At 44.8% G+C, this 25,472-nt stretch overlaps 1 protein-coding gene across 2 annotated transcripts in view; it reads left to right on the top strand.

Annotated features, from left to right (window-relative positions):
• LOC138304183 (coronin-1A-like) overlaps positions 1 to 25,472 on the top strand; it is a 154,750-nt gene that overhangs the window by 119,591 nt on the left and 9,687 nt on the right. For both annotated transcript variants that reach the window (XM_069244026.1, XM_069244025.1), the window contains exons 8-10: positions 18,308 to 18,453; positions 18,750 to 18,807; positions 20,217 to 20,438. In XM_069244026.1, coding sequence (XP_069100127.1) covers positions 18,308 to 18,453; positions 18,750 to 18,807; positions 20,217 to 20,438 — 426 coding nt within the window. The remainder of the gene's footprint in view (positions 1 to 18,307; positions 18,454 to 18,749; positions 18,808 to 20,216; positions 20,439 to 25,472) is intronic.

The following is a 25,472-nucleotide window of genomic DNA, read 5'->3' as shown; positions in this document are numbered from 1 at the left end:
TCTTTGTTTGGTAAAGAGGATTGAACAAGAATGTTTACACATTGTTCAGTCTTCAGTGTACAAATAACGTTTTCTTGATAAAACTGTTATTGAGTTGTTGACCTAGAGTTGTATTTTAATGAAAATGAATAAAAGTTAACTTAAAAAAATGTAATCCATATCTTATTAGCATGTAAAGTAGATATGAGGCAGGGCCAAAACTGTGACCGTAGGTATTGTTCCTTTCCACACAGCTTTTTGTCAAAAATCACAGAGGCCACACAAATAATTATAACACCCTTGTTGCTAACAGCATGCTGTGTGCCTTTTCTTGATGCTTCTAAAGGCTGAGACCGAGTGCTGATTAAGATGGGAATGACCTTGCATGGGCTGTTGTGAACGAAAGGCAATGGGCACATCACCCTGAATGCCTTATCGTGGTCCTGTTTTCCTCACCTTCTGGCTCCTTCGCTGGGATCACATTTCCCCTGGTTGATTGGGTACAGGGAACTGGCAAGGATGTATGAGCCGTTTGCATGGTCTATGTCCATGAAACCTTTGGAGACTGACATTTCTTGGTAGATCCTGAGCTTCAGGTTTTACTGTAGCTGATGCAAGTGGCATGCATCACAGCACCAGCCCTATGGAAATAGTTGTGTGAGAGCCTGCAGCGTTCCTGCAGCACCGGGTAGATGACCCCAAAAAATGAAGGACAGGGTCCCTGAAATAAGGCAGGCAACCTCTAAGAGAAAAGAATGCCACTGGGGATCACAGAGAGTAATGACCAACATAAACATGCCGCTCACCCGAGTGGTACCAAGATGAATTGAAATCTATATTGGAATAAGTAAGAACGGTAAACATCTTATTCTGAAAAATGCACAGATTAATATGAAGGACCTGCACAGATCTCAAAGCAAGATTAGAGCGGTTTTGTGGTTTATTCACTTAACTAAGTGAGGGTCCTGTACTGGGGATACTGGATTCAAACACAATGACCACTCGAAGTTCGCTTGCATGTATGGCGAATGCACTAGCTGACTGGTTTTTACAGAATTGTACCTTAATTATCACAAACTGACATCTCCTTCATGTGCCGCGGCAGGAGGTGGAGCTGGTTGAATTGAGGTGAAAACACCCTGCCTGGTAAGCACGTCCACTCGTGACAGGATTTTGCGAATAGTACGGAGTTAAGGTCGTAATGAATCACCCCATATAACAGCGTGAGCAGGGTTGTTAGATAGACAAATTCACTTGAATTTCATGGCTCTTTCTATCTTTGAAATGTGACTGAGATCACAAGACAGAAGCAGAAGCTAATAAATATCAAACAAAAAAGTAACATGACACAGCTGTCCGTCCGGTGGGGTCAAGTGGTGACAAAGGAGCCAAATATGATTAGACAGAGAAAGGGTAATTATGAAAAGTATAACAAAATGCAAGTGAAGTGCAAATGGATTCAGAATGTGAAAAGGGAGCAAAAAAGAGTGCAAAGCAGGAAATAAAAGCAGCATGATGGAAAATAGGTTGTAGAGAATGAAAGAAGCGAATAAAGCAGAAGGAAACTTTCAGAACTTCCTTAAACTTATCGGGATGTTACACTTCACTAACTCACTGGGAGCTGTATATTTTAGAATGGGGGATATTTTGTTTTTCTGGCTGCTCCCTTGAGCAGGATTGTTTCGACGTTCCGACACCTTAAATGTATTACAAAAGAGTAAACATGGGCAGCATCTAAAGCGTGAAACCGTACACTACCGGAGTCAATTTCTCTGTCTCGAAAGCAGAAGCATGCATTTGGAGCTTAACCTTCCCGAAGACAGAAGTGATGTGCACACCAGAGGCATCAAGACTCTTGAATCTAAAAATAGGAGGCAAGCAGTAAACAAGCATTTGCAATGCAATAGGTCTCGCGTTTGCTCGAGTAAGAGCTATTTGCGTTGTAAATTCCATACATCCTACCCAAAAGAAACTGTCTTGAAGTATCTTCATAAGGTACTGTAGAGAGTATTTTATTCCTTATAATACATGGTCACATTATCCAACTTCCCAGAGACCATTTTTGAATCATTGCTCCCAATGAAAAATATATTATCATTGCAGATACAGTGAATAATGGGAAATCTGTATTACAACTCTTAATAAGACAACATGCAATTTGTAATTCGCCCAAATACATATTTTAAGGCACGTCAATTTCACAAGCAGCTGTAGTCCTGTAGCAAGAGAACTGCTTTCTTGTGATGAACTCTGGCAGTGCCAGAAACACACTGATATGAATGTTTCTGCATTAGCTAATGGCTGTAAATCTTCAGGAAACAATAGCTCAGAAGCAAGAGCTGAAAAGCTAGCTAAGGCTTTCATACTTTAAGCACAGCTGTAATGCTATCCAGTGACAGTGTCTGCTGACTTTTCCTGCAGGCATTAGTAACTGTGCTAACTTACTGCAGGACAGTAGGGATGCCATTTGTTTTATTACAGGTGAGTAGAGAGGTGAAAACTAGACTGTATTAAGGAGAATTGACCTACGTTTGCATAAAGATACTATGGGATTCCAAGTGGTATAATAGCTTACCTCATATTCAAATTATTAAGAAATGAAGGGAGGCCGTTGGGTTGTGACACTCAGTGTAGGAGGCTGGCCTGGCTTGTAGTGGGTACCAGAGGTACTTACACCTTGTGCCAGGTCCAGTTATCCCTTATTAGTGTAGAAGAGGTGTTTCTAGCAGCTTAGGCTGATAGAAGGTAGCTATGGCTAAGCAGCTTAGGCTGAACTAGGAGACATGTAAAGCTCCTACTATACCACTGGTGTCATATGCACAATATCATAAGAAAACACAATACACAGATATACTAAAAATAAAGGTACTTTATTTTTATGACAATATGCCAAAAGTTTCTCAGTGAGTACCCTCAGTATGAGGATGCCAAGAAGAAGAAGAAGAAGAAGCTTTATTCGGTATGAAAAAGTTCATCCATTACAAAACATAATCACCAAAACATTGTAAAAATACCAATAAAAACCATGTATAATAAAAGCACCCATCATAAAAGCATGTACATATAATTATATATATATAAAAATAAAAAACAGAAGAAGATAAAAACCTCATTCATAAAAGCTGAAAAAAAATAAGTAAAATCATTCTAAAAATTCTACATTTTTGCGCCAAGTAGTAGCTTCCTTCAGGAATGATCCCAGACCCTTCCATACCAGTACATCTGAGGCCATTTGCAGCCACATGAAAGCAGGACGGTATTGCACAAAACCCTTGGGCCCAAGGAGCGGTAGTAGAAATCGGGTTTTAAATGGTGCATAGAAGACACAGAACAGTGTAAAATGGATCAAGGTCTGATGGGACACCCCATCACAGGGGCAGGGTCTAATACATTTCTCCCCATACTGACCTAGGGGGAAGCACAAATTACTTCTAATGATCCCCAAGCGAAATCGAGTTATGAGAGACCTTTCCCTCACATCCTTGATTTCTGAGAGATATCGCTCAGGACCCACACACATCTTTAGCATAGTAAATTCCCTGATCGATTTTTTCCTTAGAGCCTCCCCCTCCCTCTTGGTCTCCTGGATTCTCTGAAAGTTATCCTTAACCCATTTCTTATCATAGCTAGTCAGGTCCTCGGGATAATCAAACAGTTCAGGCCGCCCCAGGTCATGTGCCATCTTCCTTATGTGCAACAGCCAGGGAATATGCTTTACATTGTCGCAGGCCAAACAATCCCTTAGGATATCCCTATTAAGAGAGGCATGTTCGTTACTCCAAACTGAAATCCATAACAAAAGGGGAGCCAGCTGGGTAGTGTCCTGTACATACTCAAGGTCCAGTTCCAGGTGAAGGCAAAATCCAGGAATATTTTGTCCAACACCCAGAAGCCTTCTACAGAAACGATTTTCTTTCACCATAAGGGCTCGGGTATCCCTAAACCCCCAAAGTGCTGAACCATACAGAAGGACAGGTAGGCATTTCCACCTATAGATTTCAAGCAGGGGTTTGATAGGTTTGCTACCTACCCTAGCCGCAAAGTCAAAGGTTGCACCAACTGTTGCATGAAAAAGCACAATCCTTCTAGCAATACAGGATTTCCAAGATCCTTTCTCATCAAAAATGACCCCTAAGTATGGGAACTCATGGACTCTGCTAATAAATTGATCCTCCACCCTTAGCTCCCCCACCCTACTCATAGGTTTACCACAAACCATAAAGTGCGACTTCTTAAAATTGACCTCCAGTCCCAAAGCTGACATAAAGACAAAATAAGCTCTAACTAATTCTCGGAGGCCATTCATCGTGCGGGCCATAAGGACCGCGTCATCCGCATACGTCAGCACAGGGATATCAATACCCTTCACCTTCGGGACATCCCTGCAGTGTTCGATCAGAAAATCTGACAGTCCATTTATGTATAGAAGGAATAAGGTAGGGGCCAAGACACACCCCTGGCCCACACCCCTTGAAAGCTTGAAAGCCTCCGAGCATTCCCCATTTGGGCCCACCCTCACGTTTGCAACTGTCCCTGAATGGAGATATCGGAGAAGCTCTACAATGTTAGGGTCCAACCCTGACTGAATTAGCCTCTCCCATAATAAAGACCGGTTCACTTTATCAAAAGCACAGCTAAGGTCCATAAAAGCAAGATAAAGGGTCCCTTTCCTGGCCTGCGTGTATTTGTTGATTATCATCAGTAAATTGAGACACTGTTCTTGCGTGCCGAGGCCTTCCGTGAAGTCATACTGTTCCCGACTTAAAATATAATTTCCTATCATCCAGGCCTCCAGACGGCCTAGGATAATCCGTCCCAGAATCTTCACAGAGGAATCCAGCAGTGAAATAGGGCGATAAGACTTAGGATCATTTTGATCACCCTTTTTAAACACTGGGACTATGCATGCCAATCTCCAAGAGGCAGGAATGCCCACAGTAACGGCTGCATTGAGAACATTTAGGAGAATGGGTGCCCATAACTGAGGGTTAGCTTTATACAGGTCCATCGGGATTGAGTCCGGGCCCGGAGCTTTATTATGCGCACAGCTCTGTATCGCATCAATAACCTCCTGTAGTGAGAATCTGATTGCTAGGTTAGGAGCCACATCATACACATTCTCCCGCATATTTCTTAGGGGGGTACCCTCAAAAATACTACAGAAATGAGTTACCCAGGCCTCCGGGGCTATATTACATCCAAGGCCCTCAGAGGTTTCTGTTTCAAAGGAACCTCTATTCACCACCTTCCAAAACAGGCCGGGGTCTTTCAAAGCTGTAGCACGCTCTAACTCTTCCCAGGCTTTATCTTTATATTTTAGCTTACTATCCCTCAGGGTCCTTTTATACCTTATTCTGGCTTCTTTTACGAGAACCCAATCTCTAGGGTGAGTCTTGGTAGCCATCTTTAAATTTGCCCTTGCAACATAGCAGGCTTTGTCGTACCAGCCACATTTACGTTTATTAGGGTGGTTGCCTACTAAAAAGAGACAGTCTCTGACTGCTGCATATACTACTGTTATCGCATCTATAACAGTCGTGGGATTTGGCGCTTCTGTCAGGAGTATTTCCATAAATAGATGTAGGTTATCCCCCACTACCCTTCCCACAACTTTTTGGGGGTCTACTTGCTTCCACCCAAGCCGCCTACCCTGGTCCTTTGTCACCACCGTTACAGGCCTGCCTCGTCCTAGTGAGCGTAGGGCCCCACCCAGGGAGTTTAAAGGACAATATAAGGGGATTATGATCGCTAAAGCACTCGCCTAACACTTTACCCCCAATCACCAAGTCTCTCATAGGAGGGGACACAAAAATATAGTCGATGGTGGATCCAGACCCTCTTCTGACATAGGTTGGAAGTTGGTGAGTGCCTACTGCTTCAATATCATAGAAATTCAAGAGGCCCACCTCCCCGAGTTCCTTTAGTAGATCTCTGCCTCTAGAGTCCTGCGGGCCCTGCGCTGAATAGACCTCACAGTCACGGATGAAGGGATTAACCACAGTACTGGACCGGCCCAACTTGGCATTAAAGTCCCCGGAGATGATGGCACGCAATTCCAATCCCACTTTCTCCATTCTATATTTCATAATCTTAAGAATGGAGAACAGGGCCCCAATTTGGCACCCCATACCCCACACAGCATTATAAAAGTTGACCAATAATACATTAAAATGATTGGAGAAGAGTACCCATACCAGCAATATACCTTGATGGTTACAGTTAATTTGGAAAGCACCCACTATCTTAGAGAGGTGAATTAGAGTGACCAGGCCACCTTTCGAGCGACCACCAAGGGACTGTACAGCTGGAATTGCATATCTGTCATACCCATCCCACACAGCCAGTCCCGCCGACCAAGTTTCCTGAAGCATGATAACATCATAGTTAGCCACACACCCAACCCATGCTTGATCAGATAGCTTAGCGTCATAGACCGCAATATTCCATGAGATAAGTTTACACTGTGGGGGCACCTCTTCTTGTATAGCCAGTGCCTTGGCGCATTGTCAATCCACCCTTCCAGGGATAGGTTGCTATTGTTTCTTCTACTATATGCCTGCAGGCTGAATTGTCCCAGGGGGAGATTCCTACCAGATCCAGAAGAGACCCCAGTAGACACTCGCATGTGATCATAAAAATAGCCCGAGGGAACCATACCCATAGAACCTGCATTAGGGACAGGAGAGCGATGGCTAGAGAGAAGCCTTTTAGTCAGGGTGGGATATCTGACATTTATAATAATACAGTCATCTTATTTTTAGGACCGACCCACCCAATTCTTCTGGCAAACAGGATATCCTTGAAGTCCTTACATGAAAAATCAAAATTTTTGCTCAGCCAATGTCCAACCTTATTTATGAGTTGGTTTGTAGACTCAGTTGCCCCATAAACAAGAGCAGGCACATTCGTCAGCACTACCACATAAGGGGCACACGCAGGGGGGAGATCCAAACAGGCCGGGGACGGCCTGGCCGTTGGCTGGTTCAGATTGTCATTGCCAGACAGCAGTTGGCCACCCCCTCCAGCTGCCACAGAATCCATATCAGGCTGCCTACTGCAGCTGACCATATTGACTGACCTCTCTGTCCTCAAAGAAGAGGTTGGTGCAGTCGGAGCAGTTTCAGCACAGGCACCCTGACCCTCAGTATTTACAGGATTCACCAAAAGGTAAGATGATTTTTCCATGGGCCCCAAGGGTCCTGCGGCTACCTCTGGGGCGGACAACTCCTTACTGGCACAGGGATGCCTCGTCGAAGCCACACTTCTACCTAGACCCTGGCTTCCTTGACCTCCTTGCGCACAAATCAGGGATACTGTTTTTTCTATGGCAGATAGTTTCGCCACCACGGGAGACAAAAGCTCCTGAATAATCTCCCGAAATTTAGTCAGTATATTAGTTGTATCGTGCCCCAAGTGCTGACAAGGTAAAAAATCACTGCTCGCACCCTTAGGGAGCTCCAGGAGAGGTGTTTTAGTCTTTGGTATCAGTTTTTTTAAGGCTTTTTTTTTCCTCGGGGGAGGGCTACAATTTTCCACAGGAGAGGCCGGGGGAGAAGACAATAGAAGTCTTGTACTTCTTCTAGAGGGGCCATGGCCCCCAGGATCCTCTGTTGACTCTATTGGCTCAGCCTGAACAGGCTCAGCAACAGCCATACCAGCACCTTGCCCCATCCCCAGATAATCCATCTCCACATCCGCGGCCGCACAAGGGCCATTTTCTGTCGGGGCCTGGTGCCAATCTTCCAATTCCATGGATAACCTCCTCTCTGCCAAATCAATTTCTTTTGTAACAACCCCAACGGCTCTTGCAAGAAAGGAGTCTAATGTGGTGGCGCCATAACCCTGTCTGCTACTGCCACCACCCTGCTACAGTTTTAAAGGGCTCCTGCCCTACAGAGATTGTTGCCGCCTCCTGCCGCCTCCCACGTTGTGCGCGTCCCGCGAAGCGGGAGCGCTGCTACAGTTTTAAAGGGCTCCTGCCCTACAGAGATTGTTGCCGCCTCCTGCCGCCTCCCATGTTGTGCGCGAGGATGCCAAATATACACAAGATATATGTACACAAACCAAAATTATGCAGATAATAGCAAAAGGAAGTAATGCAAGCAATGTAAAGTTACAGTAGATTGCAATAGGAGCACATAGGTATAGGGGCAACACAAACCATATACTCCAAAAGTGGAATGCGAACCACGAATGGACCCCAAACCTATGTGAGCTTCTAGAGGGTCGCTGGGACTGTAAGAAAACAGTGAGGGTAGAAAATTAGCCCACCCCAAGACCCTGTAAGGTAGGTGTAAAGTGCACCTACAACCCCCAGAGAGCACAGAAGTCGTGATAGGGGGATTCTGCAAGGAAAACCAACATCAGCAATGCAACAACAGTGGATTTCCGGACCTGAGTACCTGTAAGATAAGGGGACCAAGTCCAAGAGTCGCAACAGTGTCGAGAGTGGGCAGGAGCCCAGGAAATGCTAGCTGAGGATGCAAGGAAGCTGCCACCGGATGGAAGAAGCTTGGTGTTTTGCAAGAACGAAGAGGACTAGGAACTTCCCCTTTGGAGGATGGATGTCCCACGTCGTGAAGAAGCTTGCAGAGGTGTTCCCACGCAGAAAGACCGCAAATAAGCCTTGCTAGCTGCAAGGGTCGCAGTTAGGGTTTTTGGAAGCTGCTGTGGCCCAGGAGGGACCAGGATGTCGCCACTTGGATGAGGAGACAGAGGGGAGGCCCAGCAAGTCATGGAGCCCTCACAGAAGCAGGCAGCACCCACAGAAGTACCTGAACAGGCACTTAGAAGAAAAGTGAACCGGAGTCCACCCGAAGTCACAAAATGGAGTCCCACGACGCCGGAGGACAACTCAGAGGGTTGTGCACTGCAGGTTAGAGTGTCGGGGACCCAGGCTTGGCTGTGCACGAAGGAAATACTGGAAGAGTGCACAGGAGCCGGAGCAGCTGCAAATCACACGGTACCCAACAATGCAGTCTAGCGTGGGGAGGAAAGGACTTACCTCCACCAAACTTGGACTGAAGAGTCACTGGACTGTTGGAGTCACTTGGACCGAGTTGCTGAGTTCCAGGGACCACGCTCGTCGTGCTGAGAGGGGACCCAGAGGACCGGTGATGCAGTCTTTTGTTGCCTGCGGTTGCAGGGGGGAAGATTCCGTCGACCCACAGGAGATTTCTTCAGAGCTCCTGGTGCAAGAAGGAGGCAGGCTACCCCCAGAGCATGCACCACCTGGAAACAGTCGAGAAAGCCAGCAGGATGAAGCGATACAAGGTTGCTAGTAGTCGTCTGGCTACTTTGTTGCGGTTTTGCAGGCGTCCTGAGCAGTCAGCGGTCGATCCTTTGACAGAAGGTGAAGAGGGAGATGCAGAGGAACTCTGGTGAGCTCTTGCATTCGTTATCTAAAGAATTCCCCAAAGCAGAGACCCTAAATAGCCAGAAAAGGAGGTTTGGCTACCAAGGAGGATTGGCTACCAGAGAAGTAAGAGCCTATGAGAAAGAGCCTCTGACGTCACCTGCTGGCACTGGCCACTCAGAGCAGTCCAGTGTGCCACAAACACCTCTGTTTTCAAGATGGCAGAGGTCTGGGACACACTGGAGGAGCTCTGGGCACCTCCCCTGGGAGGTGCAGGTCAGGGGAGTGGTCACTCCCCTTTCCTTTGTCCAGTTTCGCGCCAGAGCAGGGCTGGGGGATCCCTAAACCGGTGTAGACTGGCTTATGCAGAGATGGGCACCATCTGTGCCCATCAAAGCATTTCCAGAGGCTGGGGGAGGCTACTCCTCCCCAGCCTTCACACCTATTTCCAAAGGGAGAGGGTGTGACAACCTCTCTCAGAGGAAATCCTTTGTTCTGCCTTCCTGGGCCAGGGGTGCCTGGACCCCAGGGGGGCAGAAACCTGTCTGAGGGGTCGGCAGCAGCAGCAGCTGCAGTGCAAACCCCGAAAAGGCAGTTTGGCAGTACCCGGGGTCTGTGCTAGAGACCCGGGGGATCATGGAATTGTCACCCCAATGCCAGAATGGCATTGGGGTGACAATTCCATGATCTAAGACATGTTACATGGCCATGTTCGGAGTTACCATTGTGACGCTGTACATAGGTCACTACCTATGTACAGTGCACGCGTGTAATGGTGTGCCCGCACTCACAAAGTCCGGGGAATTTGCCCTGAACGATGTGGGGGCACCTTGGCTAGTGCCAGGGTGCCCACACACTAAGTAACTTTGCACCAAACCTTCACTAGGTGAAAGTTAGACATATAGGTGACTTATAAGTTACTTAAGTACAGTGGTAAATGGCTGTGAAATAACGTGGATGTTATTTCACTCAGGCTGCACTGGCAGGCCTGTGTAAGAATTGTCCGAGCTCCCTATGGGTGGCAAAAGAAATGCTGCAGCCCATAGGGATCTCCTGGAACCCCAATACCCTGGGTACCTCAATACCATATACTAGGGAATTATATGGGTGTACCAGTATGCTAATGTGAATTGGTAAATTTTGTCACTAGCCTGTTAGTGACAAATATGGAAAGCAGAGAGAGCATAACCACTGAGGTTCTGGTTAGCAGAGCCTCAGTGAGGCAGTTAGGCATCACACAGGGAAAACATACATATAGGCCACAAACTTATGAGCACTGGGGTCCTGGCTAGCAGGGTCCCAGTGACACATAACAAACATACTGACAACATAGGGTCTTCACTATGAGCACTGGGCCCTGGCTAGCAGGATCCCAGTGAGACAGTGAAAACACCCTGACATATACTCACAAACAGGCCAAAAGTGGGGGTAACAAGGCTAGAAAGCGGCTACTATCTTACACTGAGGTCATAGCAGATCAACCGATGTTTAACTCACTGTGCCTTCTAAACCGAAGTGTCCAGTCGGTGCGCATCAGATTTGAGTTGTGCATGTGTCTATCCATTAGTATTTCTATAGCACACACACTTAGCTCACCTAGAGTGCAGTGCATTACTTGAGAGAATATCCTGCATATATAAAGTGGGAGTCACACAAATACAATCCACAAATTGAATTTCTAGACACAAGAAGATTAAGCGATTTGCGCAGATTACAGGCTATTGACCTCTACTGAAGCACAGGACCGGATTCGAACATGGGTCCCCAGTTTCCAAAGCCGGCACCCCTAGCCAATAGGCCACATCCTCTTCATTTAATGACAGCTACCAAAGGAACGCACGTCAAGGCAACAGTGGCTGAACATTTAGGCATAGCTTAGAGATATCATCAAGAGCAAAGAACTGTGTGCATTAGGTACATGACAATTACAATTTATGGCCCTCAGAAAAGCTGCAAAACTGATCAAAAGGCTCTACTTTTCCCAAGGGATTGCAATGCTTGTTTATACTTTGTAAAGTTATTTCAGGCAATATATATATATATATATATATATATATATCCACGCCAAAAACAATTCAAAATCTGGCACTCCTTGCAAAACAATGGCCTTCATTTATTTAAAAAATCCATAAAACAGAACATAGGGCAACGCGTTGCCCTATGTTCTGTTTTATGGATTTTTTAAATAAATGAAGGCCATTGTTTTGCAAGGAGTGCCAGATTTTGAATTGTTTTTGGCGTGGATTTAAAATGGGTCCTGTGCCCATTGACTGAGCACCAACCTCGATAGGCGAGCGCTGGAAGAAACACAGGATTCCCTCTTTGATGATATATATATATATATATATATATATGTATATATATATATATATATATATATCAATGCCTGAAAAAACCTTACAGATATATAATCTGTGAGTCTTGGTACTTTGAGCTTCCAGTTTGCTCACGCTACAAGCTGCACAATGAAATGCATCTAGGTACTTGAATAACGTGTTATTAATACCTCAACTTTTTACACTCAGTGGGCCCAATTCGCAATAGGAATTTTCTGTTGTAAATAAATGAGAATATTTCCACATAGACCAGAGAGAAACGATTCCTGGCAGACGAAAATGGATTTCCTACTGCAAATTTTTCTGCCGCAATGGGGAGACATATGAAGTGATAAATCCCACGCAAGCGGTGGGAAGTGGGTGGGACAAAGCATGGTTAGGTGTGTACGTTTGTGAACGTCCACAGACATGTCAGCTTATTGGCAAACGCAAACTCAAATCCAACCCTTTGAGTCCTTGAAAATGATCTAAAATTTACTGCAGCTGCTCTGTGTTTGCACGGGAGGCTCCAGTTCACAATGCTTAAATCTACTGCTATGTAGATTTTCATATGTGGGGAATAGGGGGCCAATGGCTTGCCTTAAATCCTTTGTATGGCTTTCCAGGCGTACCGCTGGGAATGTCTGTGAATTCCTTAAAATAAGATGTCTGCACCAGGATACTACTTATTTCGTGAATAGGACCAAGTGTGTAGACTTTGTGAGGATGAAACCTCGACCCTGTTCAGTGGCCACCTGTAGCCTAAAACCTGTGTGCACAACATCTACAGCAGGTGCCCAACTTACTGAGCTATCTTATTTTACAGTCCACAAGAAATCTGCTTCTTCTGCTGCCAGAATCCTGTCAATAATTAAGTTCCTATCTACAGATTCTGGGATGTGATGCGTCTCCCTGCCAAACAAATCAAGGCCATGTTCGAGGTACAGCAAGTCTGTGCAGAAACGCAACTGTAAACAGCGTGTACCAGACACCACACAAGCTGCCCACCCTTCTATGCCTCTTTGTGGCATTTTTTTCTTCACAGCGTGTGCTCTAGCTAACAACAGGAGAGCCCGGCGGAGACACTACAACTGCTTCTGCACAAGCAACCAGCTTTTAATATAGCACCCAGCAGTTGAATATAGCCAGTTTCAAAGGGCCCGGAGGATCGACAAATGTGCTTAACTAGGGACAGTGCAATAAAGGGATTTGCCCAGGATCACACATTCCTGCCAAGTTCAGCAGCCGGGAGTATCCCTCTGGTATTCTGGTCTCACCGCTTTCTAGCCACTAGGCTACCTCTGCCGTCGGTGTGACTGTAGAACCCTGACAGGTGAGTGCACCCAGCATGCCTTGTGCCTAAAGTACTCACTTTGATTTAGTAGGAATAGCTATTTATATATGTAAAGTGTTTTGTATAAATGAGTCATGCAGGCAACACATTACCATTATTTACAAACTTATTCCAATAAACATCTGTCTTTTGCAAACATGACTTTGTGACATGCGGACCTGTGAGTCTTTTTTTCCACTGAAAACGCGCTGGAGAGCAGAGAATGGCCATAGAGGCGTTTCGAAATTAAACAAGTAGTAGCAAAGCCTAAAGGTCTGGTTTTGGCAAGCATGCAATGTTTTTTTTTGTTGCAAGATGCCGATGCCGAGCTGACGGCCACCATCAGCGCAAAGCAGACACACAAAAGGAAACAGAAGTTCGCTCACAGTGAAACGTATTGGCAAAAGTGCAATTATCCATGTTACCGGCAAAAGTGCAATTATCCATGTAAGCGGTAAACGTGCAAATATCCATGTAACAGGTACGATGTCATGCAAAGCGCTGGTCTACTGCCCAGCAAGATTGCGCTGCAAAATAAAGAGAAAAAGTAGTCCAGAAACCATACGGAAAACATTGAGCCTCGTATGTTTTCGGTAGTTCGTTGGTGCACTCGAGGAGGGCTAAACACAGGAAAAGGCAGGACGTATGCATGCCTTTCACTAATGAAATCAAGGACATTTTAAAAGACAAGCCCATGAACCAGCCAAACTGATGGGAGTGACATGGGCGTGGTTACCAGCCAATTGAGAGATTACACCAGGGACAGAGCGCTTTGCGCTTAACCATAAAAAATGTCTGAATTTGAGAATGGGTGCAGAAGAAATAACATCTGGTCACTGGCTTGACTGATAGGACAAGGAGGAATTAATCACCTTTATTAGATGATCCTGAGGCAATTAAAGGTATGTCTGTGGATAGATCCTTAAACGAGGGGAGCAATGACGAAACCCAAAGGATCTCCTGGGAACTTTATGATAAGGATACTGTACTACAAGAGCTTGAGCTGCAGATAGATTTCAGTTGAGAATTCATAGTGTTTGACAGCGTTCACCAAAAATCCAATAAAGACTTGTTTGAAGTGTGTTAGAATGCTAACAAAAAAGGACAGTGAAATGTCACACTGTGACTTAGAGTTACGATAAGGGGAGATCGTGGCACAAGGTTGTATGGTACTTCCACAGTTAATTGATCCTATCTAAAATTACCTCTGCTGCGTATTGTGAGTAAGGAACAGCTTTAGATTGCCAAATGTTATTATTAATAATAGATTTTGCTGTGCATTCGATGTTATGATTTGAGAAAGCTGGAAGATGAATACCTTTGAATGTATTGATTACTTCTGCCACTTAATGTAACTCCACATTATATGGCAAGTATGCAGTGTGTAAAAGCATTAAAAGGGAGCTCGCTGTGGCCTTCTGAGTAATTATAATGACTTAGCTGGAGCTGGCATTTGTACAAATTTCTACTCTGACGTTACCGATAAAACACCTAACAATATGGCAATCGATAGAAAGTTCTATGGCTTTTCAGATCCAATTTTGTATAGCTACATGATGGGTCTTGTTGCTAAGGTGGTGTAGCTTGGGTTGTTTTTTTCTTATTTTGTACTTGCATGGGATGCCATCAGAGTCTGGACACAAATGCACTCAAACATGTGCAGGAAGTTGCAATCCAGAAGGCGGGCTAGATAGTGCCATGGGGAGTGATGCAGTAGATCGAATACATGCTGTAGCGGTTGCACTGCATGCAGCGAAAAAATTGGAAAGAAACAAAGTGGTCAGTGCACACATGAAAAAGCTTACACAGTGAAACCGTGATGGAGGTCTGAGAGCCCTGGCATATGCATGAACAGGGTGGTGGTTCATGCACAGAGGTTAGTGCTAGCTCAGGTAAACCTTGAGAGCTCACTGAGTGATAACAGAATCAGCAAAGGGCAGCCCTAGATCAGTGAGCATTATGTGCAGATATTTATTTATTTCGTTATTTGATACTTTTATATAGTACAAGCACCACGCAATATATGAGGTAGCAAATGGTATCTGAACGGACGCAAAGAGTGACACTAAGGGCCAGATGTACAAATTTGCAGTTTGTGATTTTCGAATAGAGAACTATCGCGATTCGCTATTAGGAAATCATAAACTACTATGTACAACAGTGTGTTTGACACTAATAGCGATTCCCAGTGGTTCGCAAATGGACCTTCTTCATCAATACTCATGAGGCAGGTAAGAATATGCGACCCATTGGGAATGGCCAAAATCACAGGGATGGTGACCTGCTGAGGTCAGCAGACCACCATGTCTGTGACTGCTTTTTAAATAAACAAGTTTCTTTTTTAAATTCAGGTCGTTTCCCTTAAAGGAAAGCGAATGTGTTTGAAAAAGAAAACTGAAAAGTTTTCTTTACTCTTAAAAAAATGTTTCACCCACATTCACATTTGCAAATGGGTTACCATCTGTTATAAATGGGGTCTCTAGTTGGCAGAGGTATACACACTTGTCCAAGTAGGGACCACAATCCTAGCAGGGTAAGTCACACACAATCCAAATTATCCTGTGCCCACCCTCTGGTAGCTTGGCACTGAGCAGTCAGGCACTTAGAAGGCAATGTGTAACGTATTTGTGCAATAACTCATGCAATAACACAGTGAGAACATCACAGAAAGACACCACACAGGTTTAGAAAAATATAAGACATTTATCTGATTAAATTAAGGTCAAAACGATCAGGATTCGATAATTACAAGTTAAAATATCACTTTTGTAATGATGAGAAGAGTCTTTAGTTCTTAAAAGCAACAATTGTCTCATGCAAGCACAAACTACCTGGTTTGCGTCAAAATTACACGCACGAAGACCGCAGAGGGGGAGATGCGTGAAAAAAGGTAGGTGTGCGTCATATTTCCAGGCGCACACAGACGATGCGCCAACTTTTTTCCAAGCGGCAAAGGCTTTGCGTCGAATTCCGGCACACAGACTTGAATCCTCTTGGCGGTGCGGGGTCTTGACACCCAGGGACGATGCGTGGAAATTCTGGGAGTGCGGGAAGAAGTCACAGATGTTGCGTCGATCCGGTGGTGATGCAGCAGAGTTTTTGCCGGCAAGGCTGGCGCATGCGTCAGGTCCTCTCACAGGAAGTTGGGCTGCATCGTTCCGGCTTGGCAATGCATCGATTCGGTGGGCTGTGCATCAAAGTCGCAATGTTGCCGCTGCTTCGATCTCCACTTGGGGAGCTGGGCTGCGTCGTTCCAGTTCAGCGATGCAGTGATTTTCTCTCCACTGGACAGGCTGTGCATCGATTCTGGCAGGCTGTGCGTAAATTTTTGCTGCACAAGGAGTTTCTTTGCAGAGATTAAATCCTTTTGGCCGTGAGACTTTAGGAAACAGGTGGCAAGCTCAATCCAAGCCCTTGGTGAGCACTTCTCAGCAGAGGCCAGCAAGGCAGCAGGGCAACAGCAAGGCAGCAGTCCTTTACAGCAAAGCAGTCCAGGTGAGTCCTTTGGGCAGCCAGGGAGCTTCTCTTGGCAGGTTGCAGGTTCTGGTGCAGAGTGTATGTCCCAAGAAGTGTCTAAGTTGGTAGGGTCAGAGACCCAGTTTATATACCCAAAAGTACCTTTGAAGTGGGGGAGACTTCAAAGAGTGGTTTTGAAATGCACAAGGTCCCCTTTCAGTACAACCCTGTCTGCCAGGGTCCCAGTAGGGGGCTTGGTAATCCATTGTGAGAGGCCAGGCCACTGTCCTTTGAAATGTAAGTGTCAGGCCCTCCACCCTTCCAGCCCAGGAAGACCCATTCAGTATGCAGATGTGTGCAGGTCTAACTGAGCATCCTGTGTTCGTGGTGTCTCAGTGCAATGCACAAAGGAGCTGTCAACAAGCCCAGCCCAGACGTGGATTGGTGACAGGCTATAAGGCACAGAAGGATTTAAGTGCAGAGAAATGCTCACTTTCTAAAAGTATAGTTTCTAAAATAGTCATATAAAATCCAACTTCACCAATAAGCAGGATTTTGTATTACCATTCTGGCCATACTAAATATAACCTCTTTACCCCTTTCTTATCAGAATCTACCAATTAAACAGTATATGAGGGTAGCTCAAATGTTAGCCTATGAAAGGAGCAGGCCTCACAGCAGTGGAAGGCGAATTTAGGAGTTTTCCATTAACCAGACATATAAGACACACATATATATGTCCTGCCTTTTACCTACATAGGACCTTGCCCTCTGAGTTACCTAGGGCCTACCTTATGGGTGAATTATATGTGGAAAAAGGGAACTTTAAGGCTTGGCAAGTACTTTTAAATGCCAAGCCGAAGTGGCAGTGAAACTGCACACACAGGCCTTGCAATGGCTGGCCTGAGACATGGTTAGGGGGCTACTTATGTGGGTGGCACAACCGGAGCTGCAGGTCCACTAGTAGCATTTAACTTACAGGCCCTGGGCACATGTAGTGCTTTTTACTAGGGACTTACAAGTAAATTAAATATGCCAATTGGCAATGAGCCAACAACATCATGTTTTAAGGGACAGAGCATATGCATTTTAGCACTGGTTGGCAGTGGTAAAGTGCACAGGGTCCTAAAGCCAACAAAAATAGTGTCAAAGTGGAGGGAGGCAGGCAAAGGGTTGTAGGTGACCACCCTAAGGCTGTCAGGTCTAACGCCACCTCCTTCAGGGAGTAAGTAAAATGTGAATGTTTTGTGACTGCATTTGGTTCGCCAAACATTCACACACGCCCTAAAGATGCCCCTTCCTAGTTCTGAATCGCAAAATGCAATTCGGTAACAAGTTACTGAGACGCATTTTGCCTTTGGTACACTGCCAAAATAATTTTTCCGGCTGAAAATGGCCCAGTGGGCCATTTGTGAATACAAAACTGCTTTGTACATCTGGCCCTAAGTCAGTTACACATTGATGGAATCACTTGAGGGAGCAGAAGGAGTAGAAACAACAAAGTGCTTTGTGTACAGGGTCATTGTTAACTTGGTGAAAGCTAAGCGGGGAGCATAATGATAGTGCAATCCAGCACAAACCAAAGTTGGTACTGAATGCAAAGGAGCATCCGAGAGTCATATGGTAAGAGAGAAAATAAAGCATTCCTCCTTCATTCACACTGTTTTGTCAGTACATGGTATGGGGGCTGCAAGAGACTGGAATTTAGAGTGAGAAATCTTCATCAGGGTTCCGAAGCAAGAAATTGTATGTAAACTTGATGGACATTGGTTGGATGATAGACAGAAGTGCTGCATCACTTGAACTTCCTTGACTATCTTATGGCCTCCAAAATAATAATGACCAATGAAACCTTTGTTTACCTCGTAGGGGGACAGTAGTATACGGTACTTTGAGATCACAGACGAAGCCCCTTATGTGCACTACCTGTCCATGTATAGCAGCAAGGAGTCACAGAGGGGTATGGGATACATGCCAAAGAGGGGCCTGGAGATCAACAAGTGTGAGATAGCCAGGTAAGTTAACGTCCTTCCCTTTCCTTTGGCCCTGGGAACCCACCTCTGCCACCCCCATTATCCCTTCTCTTTCCAGTAAGAAATGTGTTCTGGACTAATCTATAGCATAGATACTGCTACCCTGCCACAATCTGTGCAATAGTGGGTCAGGAACTGGACCCCAGTGCAGACACTGTTGCTCAACACCTTGCTAAAGAGAAACTTTCTACCGGTTGCTATCCTTGCATCCCTTGTGAAAGTGACGTCTTAAGAGGAGGGATGCCGCCTTTGAATCTTATCTCATTTTACTCTTCTAGATTTTACAAATTACACGAGAGGAAATGTGAACCAATTGCAATGACAGTGCCGAGAAAGGTAAGGCACTCACAACTGACCTATAATCATACCTGTATCAGAACAGTTGTACGTTTGTCCGAAAACTGGAATGTCGAGGGTTGCTATCAGGGTCAGACTGGCATACAAGGAAGTCGGCAGTGCGCGATGGGCTGGTCTGACAGACCAGTGTGTGGGCAGTTTGTTTGGCTGTTCGTGGGCCTGTTTATGGTCTTTTGGGACTTTTTTTTATTGTTAATTTTACTAATATTAAAACAAACGTTGCCAGCAGCAACCAGAAGTGCATCTATACCTTGGAAACCAGTTATACAGAGTGTTTTTACAATTTGAAAGCTACCCCAATTTGTAAATAGGGGGCGTTTTTTTAAACTATCTAAGTTACTGATGGGGGGGCCACTTTTATTTTGGTGCCCAGGGTATTTTCTGTCCTAGTCGGACCCTGGTTGCTAAAGGTCCTGGAGGTGCTGCCATTGATTGGTTGTTAGGGTTAGGAGTAGCTGACATGCTGCTTTGGTTTAACAACATAACTCAACTTTGCTTGTTGCTACTGCTACAGCTGAGTTAGCCCTACTCTCTTAAGGAACTTAGCTCATAAGGGCAAATTGGTTGATAGTACTCTGGGCCCACAACATCTTTTCACAACATAGGTGTGAAGTGCATTTCTTATAACCTGGCCAGAAAGCAGAGGAACACTGATGATTCAAGTAATGGAATTGGGACTCTTCTGACGACTAGTGAGTACTGAAATGCCAGGTGGATGATGCTGGTCTTGAATGATGTGTTTGGCGCAGTGGGATGAGTATCTTGGGACAGGATTAGCAAGGGATGGTGCCAATTATGTTTCATTGGCAGATATATGCTTGGGTCCCTGTGCTGGTATATCCAGGGGCACTGAAGGTTAGTATTAAGGTGCACCAGTGCAGGTGTATGTGGGTCATAGTACTGGAACCATAAGTGATCATACAGGTCAATATTAAGGTGCATTGCCAGGTTTGTGTGTAGCTTTCAGTGCTTAAGAAAAGGGGACAGTAGGCCACAAGTGATATGCCCTACCTTAAAAGCTGGAGGCACCTAGTTTTAGAAAAACATGGACTTCTGCATAGGGCTTTTACTGTGCAGCACTGAGCACATACCATTGGATGTTGCGGGTCAGGATTGCGATGCATTGGCAGAGTTTTTTGGATTCTAGTACTGGAATTGCGGTTAGTGCTGTAAGTTGGAATTGTGGTGCATTGTCACTTGTTAGAATCTTAGCAATAGAAGACGAGTAAGAGTTGCATGTCAGGATTGAGGTATCTCAGATAAACTGTGTCTGCATCCCAGTACTTGAAACAGGTGTGTTGCAGGAAAGCACTGGAATACTTTGGTAGAGTTGTGTGATTCTGTCTCCTAGTGGTTACAGCCATGTTCTCTTTTTTCCCTTTCTTCAGTCAGACCTTTTCCAAGAGGACCTCTATCCCGATACTGTTGGCCCGGACCCTGCCATGGACGCAGATGAGTGGCTCGGAGGGAAAAATGCCAATCCCATCCTCATCTCCCTCAAGGACGGATATGTGCCAAGCAAGAGCCGTGAGCTGAAAGTTACCAAGAACATTCTGGATATCAAAGGACCACGCAGGAGCCATTCATCTAATGAAGCTGGGTTCTCCAAGGTAAGAGTTGGGCAGACAGAACCCATATTAGTACAGCAGGCTCAAAAGAAAAGGAATTAGGGATCACTCCTACATCTGTACTCTGTCTAGACAGCAAAGATGGCCAGTCCACCTAGTTCTGTCTAAATAGGTTAGTGTAGCAGCATGTGACTCATGTCGACGTGAGCATAGAATTTTATACCTGTCTGACAAAGGGCCTCATTTAGAGTTAAGTTGGAATGCAGTATCTGCCAAAAATTGGCGGATGACCCATTCGCCCAACTCTTGGTTCATCCAACACATTAAGAGGTCGGTATTCCAAAAGAAGTCTCTCAACAGGTCCCACTATTGGAATGCCACCAACTGATACCTAGATTAACTGCCCATAGGAGGAGAGCATTTTGCGCTTTCTTCCCAGTTTCAAATAAGGCTAACATGGATTTGAATGCATTTTGCACTCATTGTAGCACTAATTCAGAGGTCCAAAAGAACCTGGAAGGGTACAGAGGGTCAGAATGGAGGGCAAATATTGTGTTTCATTGTGAGGAAGTGGGTGCTTCGCTGTGGCAGATCAAGGAATAGAAGCCATTATACATGGCCAGGTGCTGGGATTATTGAGAGAAGGGCCATTACAGGTTGTGGCCTCCCCTAGCTCCTGGGAGCTTGGGAGCTTTGCATTCTGCTGGAGGCAGATCTCTGAATAGGATCCCACCAGGAATTTCCTTTCTTTGTTGGCAGAGAGGCCAGTCTACCAATGGCAAAGACCATCATGGAGTTCTGACATTCCTCCAGGTGGATCCAGCAGGGCCCTCACTGCTGTCTAGGAGAGAATCTCCATGAAACCTTTGTGTGTTGTTTAGGGGCTTCCTTCAGCGTGTTGTTTAATATATGTCATATGCCTAGGTTTTAGCAAGATCCCAGAAAAAGAAAGACCCCAAAATAGGCTGCTTCTTTCTACTCCAAAGGGCTAGCAGGGGGGAATGAAGTTAATGGCATCTCAGACACTTTCAGGGTAGTAGATGTTCATAGCTCAGCCCGCACAAGTGAGCACTAGAATTCACTAGAATTCTTGGAGCTCCTAAACCTCTCTAAAAAGTACCTAGCCTGTACCATGCAGTTGTCTGGGTAGTCCATTTACCAGGGGCCCCCCACTTGCAAGCGTGCCTGTCCTAGGCATCCACTTGCATCAACAACCCAAGCTCTTATGTCCACATTCCCTGCCCTTCCCTTGCCTTTTGGCATCAAAGGAAGGCAGTAGGTCTTGTAATATGTGTACAATGTACAATGAAACCCCAATTAAGCCTGGACCAAGGGCTGCTGTCAGCACAGGACTGCCGACTGGCCAATCAGTGCTAAATTCCCATGTCTTTTGTAGAGAGCAGTGGCCCACCTGTGAAGCTTGCATTTCATCATGCCCATAGACTGCAATCATTTGAGTGGGTTTTCAGTCTAGACTGTAAAACCTGTGTTCCATAGGAACACAACAACTTCCACAGTGCCAAGGCCATAGAGTGATATTCTTTTACGTCTGCTGTTGCCCCTAGTCTTTTGGCATTTTTTTTTCTGTTGGATGTGCATAATCAGGCACTCCATGTCATCCATGCCTTCATGGTGGTGGACTGCCCGTATCCTCCTGTCCAAACATCGTTCTGGATTAGTTGTTAGGGTGCATGGATTGGGTTTCACAGGGCACTGGATGAGGACATGAATGCTAGATTACCCTAGAAAGGTAACATTTCAAGTGCCAGAAGGGGCCAGACTATCGTTTATGAGTTTTACACTTTTTACAAAAGCCACCTCCTGCTCCTTTGAATTACACTAATAGCCTCCAAGTTGTAAATAAGCTGAAACTGTGTTTCCATCAAGCGAACGGACCATCAACCAATGTCATAACATTATTATCTATTGATTGTAATTTGCCTGTATCTTGGCTAACCCACAATGTATCAAAGGCAGTGTGAACAGGTACTTTTCTGGTTTTAAGACTTAGGGCTGATTAGAGTTTGGTGGTCAGACCATCATACCACCAATGCAGTAGTCAGGAGGACGCTGCCAAGCTGGTGGCCTCCCGACTGCCACATTACTATGTTCCTGTAGGGCTGGTGGTGCAGTCAGTGCGGCGGCAATGGCACCGCCATCCGTAACGGGCAGCCGGAACACCACAGGATTCGGCAGTCGCACCATCAAAGACAGTATGATAGTCTTCGGACCCCCATACTAGTAATCAAGCCCTTGAACTAGGTAATATTGTCCATGTCCCTATTGTAAATGTGGATCAGACAGAAATTAAGAAAACACTAAGATATATTAACCCTGTGCTATGCTTAGATTTCTCCAGAATACCTTTCTCATATAGCACAGTTAAGAGTACTTAATCTCAAAGGACATGATGAAATTTATATTAAATGATTCTCAAAACAAGACCATAAAGATATACAATCATTATAGACTGTCTAAACCTTCTAAAGAAGTTCAGATAAACTAATAATAAAAACACTAAACACCTGATGACGGCAACGCATAACAGCAATACAAAAATCTGAAAAGAACAAAACATGTGCTACCTAGTTCTGTTGGTCATTAAGCTTGTTGTAAGCCTGCATTCTTTGATAACCTCGACAAGGGAAAACCCTATGAATTAGAAAATCCATTTAACAACTGCTGTGACAAGTAAATAGGAAAAAAAGCACAGAAAGAATTTAGAAAAATCAAATCTGGGGAATCAAGAGACTAAGGTTGACAAAAAAAGTAGGTAAAAAGGGAAGGCGTCAGCATTTCAGAAGCTCGGTCAAGAGTCTTCTTCTCAGGGTCAAGAGAAACATCTTTCTAAGTCTTAGCAAGGAATTTCAAAGGGGCCAGTGGGAAGAGAGCAAAATTCAGAGAAACAGGGCGCCATACTAATATTACACCCGGAATATACACCTTGAGGCCGTAAAGATGTGCTTAATCGTGGGAATATTTTGTAATTATTTTCGGCCCTGCCTGGCATGGATCAGATTCAATCTAAAGAGATTGAGTACATAGCCTTTGTCCCAGGCACCAATGATAACCCAAGAGAGGCCACTAAAGTTCAGTTTCGCAATTCAGAAACTTTAAGAAAAATTGAGTCTCATGCAAACGTTCTGTCACAATGGGGTATTTTACTTAGTAAACCATTACTCCTTAAATACCCCTGGACTTTGGCCAAAACCTGTGCTATCAAAGCTGTGAATGTATTTTATAATATTTTCCACATTGTTATGGTTTCAGTAACTAAACAATAAACTTTTATTTACTTACTCACTTAAGCTAATACAAGTGAATTAAAACAGCACATTTATTTATGCATTTGAGACACATTTGGCATCTCTAGACCTTAAATTCATTATTAATATGCTACTAACCTTGCTCATGTTACAATAGATTTAAAACTAAATGACGCTGTTAACCCTTTCATGTAGCTATAATGTATTACTACATTACCTACACTTCCATGTTTCCTTTAAACATTTTGCACATAAAATCTAATATTATTTTAATACAAACTGTTAGTTTACATCCTGAAATACAGCATAGAGGCTAATTAATTCTTCAAACATAAAGCTAAAACATTATACCACACAGGTTTCAACTGCTGACAGAGTGAAAGCACATTTATATGGCCTTCAGAGCACCACTTTACAACTAAACTAGTAGTACCTTGATTAACATAATGCATAAACTATCACACATAGACGAAGACTGTGCCATGAGGGACAATACTAACATTTCTGCTACATCAGTTTCCATTTTGCCCTTGGAACATTTGTGACCAGGCTAGATTATGAACCTCCCTAGTGACTCTTATGACACATATACCCTCAGATTCCTCTGCGTTGGAATGCCCTTAATCTAATATGATTGGGAGAGTAGGTTGGGGCATCTCCAAAGTCAACACTGAAGATGCTCTCCTCACTCTTCCATGGAGAATTTAAAGGCTCCCAGGCTTTGCATAAATTCCTGCTGCTGCTGCTTGCTAGTCAAAATAAGGGTCTCTACTCTACAACCGTAAGATCAGTGTACTTATCTGCTCAGCATGGAGTCTCCAGCTACTCTACAATGAGTTATTGTAGAAAGGAAAAGAATACCTAACTGTGACCTCATAGTTGCTGCCAATCTAGGGCAAGAGCCGCTCTGCTCGAAGGTGCCACTGCCATTAGCTTAGCATAAAAGCGGATTGTACCAGTACCTTCCAGAATACGTGAATCTTGGCACTAGATTGGACAGCAGGTATGAGGTCACAGGTAGAGAATATTTTTCCCTCTACAACATATTATTAGTGGATTAAACACCAAATTATACACTGATGTCATGCTGAGAAGATAAATATGTTGATTTGATTGTTCTAGAAAGGATCCTCACTTGTCACCAGTGGTATACCAGAACAGAGGGTTCTTGACCACAGGACTAGATGCCTTACTTCTCCCCCTCACCTCCCTGACAAGAGGAAGCTCTAGTCCACTAGAGATAAGGGTTTTGAGGATCCTCTCTCATTATTAGGGGTCTACAAAGATGCAGTTTTTTTTTACTTGCAACCTTCATGAAAATTAGGATTTTTGCCATGTGTTTGTACATAAATGTAATTTGACTTACCTTTCCCTTGCGAGTGCCAAAACAATTGCGAGGAAAATCTGTGTTGGCTAAGGGTTCCTCTACAAAACATTGTTTTCACATTCTGCGTGATGCTTCTGTATTCAGTTGTAATTTGACAAACTTTTCTCTCACAAGTGTTGTCACAAAATAAACACTTCGCTGGAGACATGTTTATAGCGTGCAGTGACACGAGGACAGAGGACTTCAAGGACCAGTGGGGGTAGCAACAGGAAGGCCGCTGACATCACAGCTGCACCTGGAGGTGTGCTGAAAAGCAGCCCGGGTCCCCCGCAGCGCAGGACGTGCTGATAGTGTACAGGGCACAGAGGACTTGAAGGTCCAGCGGGGGTATCGGCAGGAAGGCCGCTGATGTTACCACTATGCCTGGAGGTGCGCTGAAGAGCAGCCAGGGTCCACCACAGTGCAGAATAAGCTGACAGTGTG

The sequence above is a fragment of the Pleurodeles waltl genome, chromosome 7 (genome assembly GCF_031143425.1).
Source record: "Pleurodeles waltl isolate 20211129_DDA chromosome 7, aPleWal1.hap1.20221129, whole genome shotgun sequence".
Classification (NCBI taxonomy): Eukaryota; Metazoa; Chordata; class Amphibia; order Caudata; family Salamandridae; genus Pleurodeles; species Pleurodeles waltl.
The sequence above is the reverse complement of the archived record's forward strand: the minus strand, read 5'-3'. Positions and strand labels throughout refer to the sequence as shown.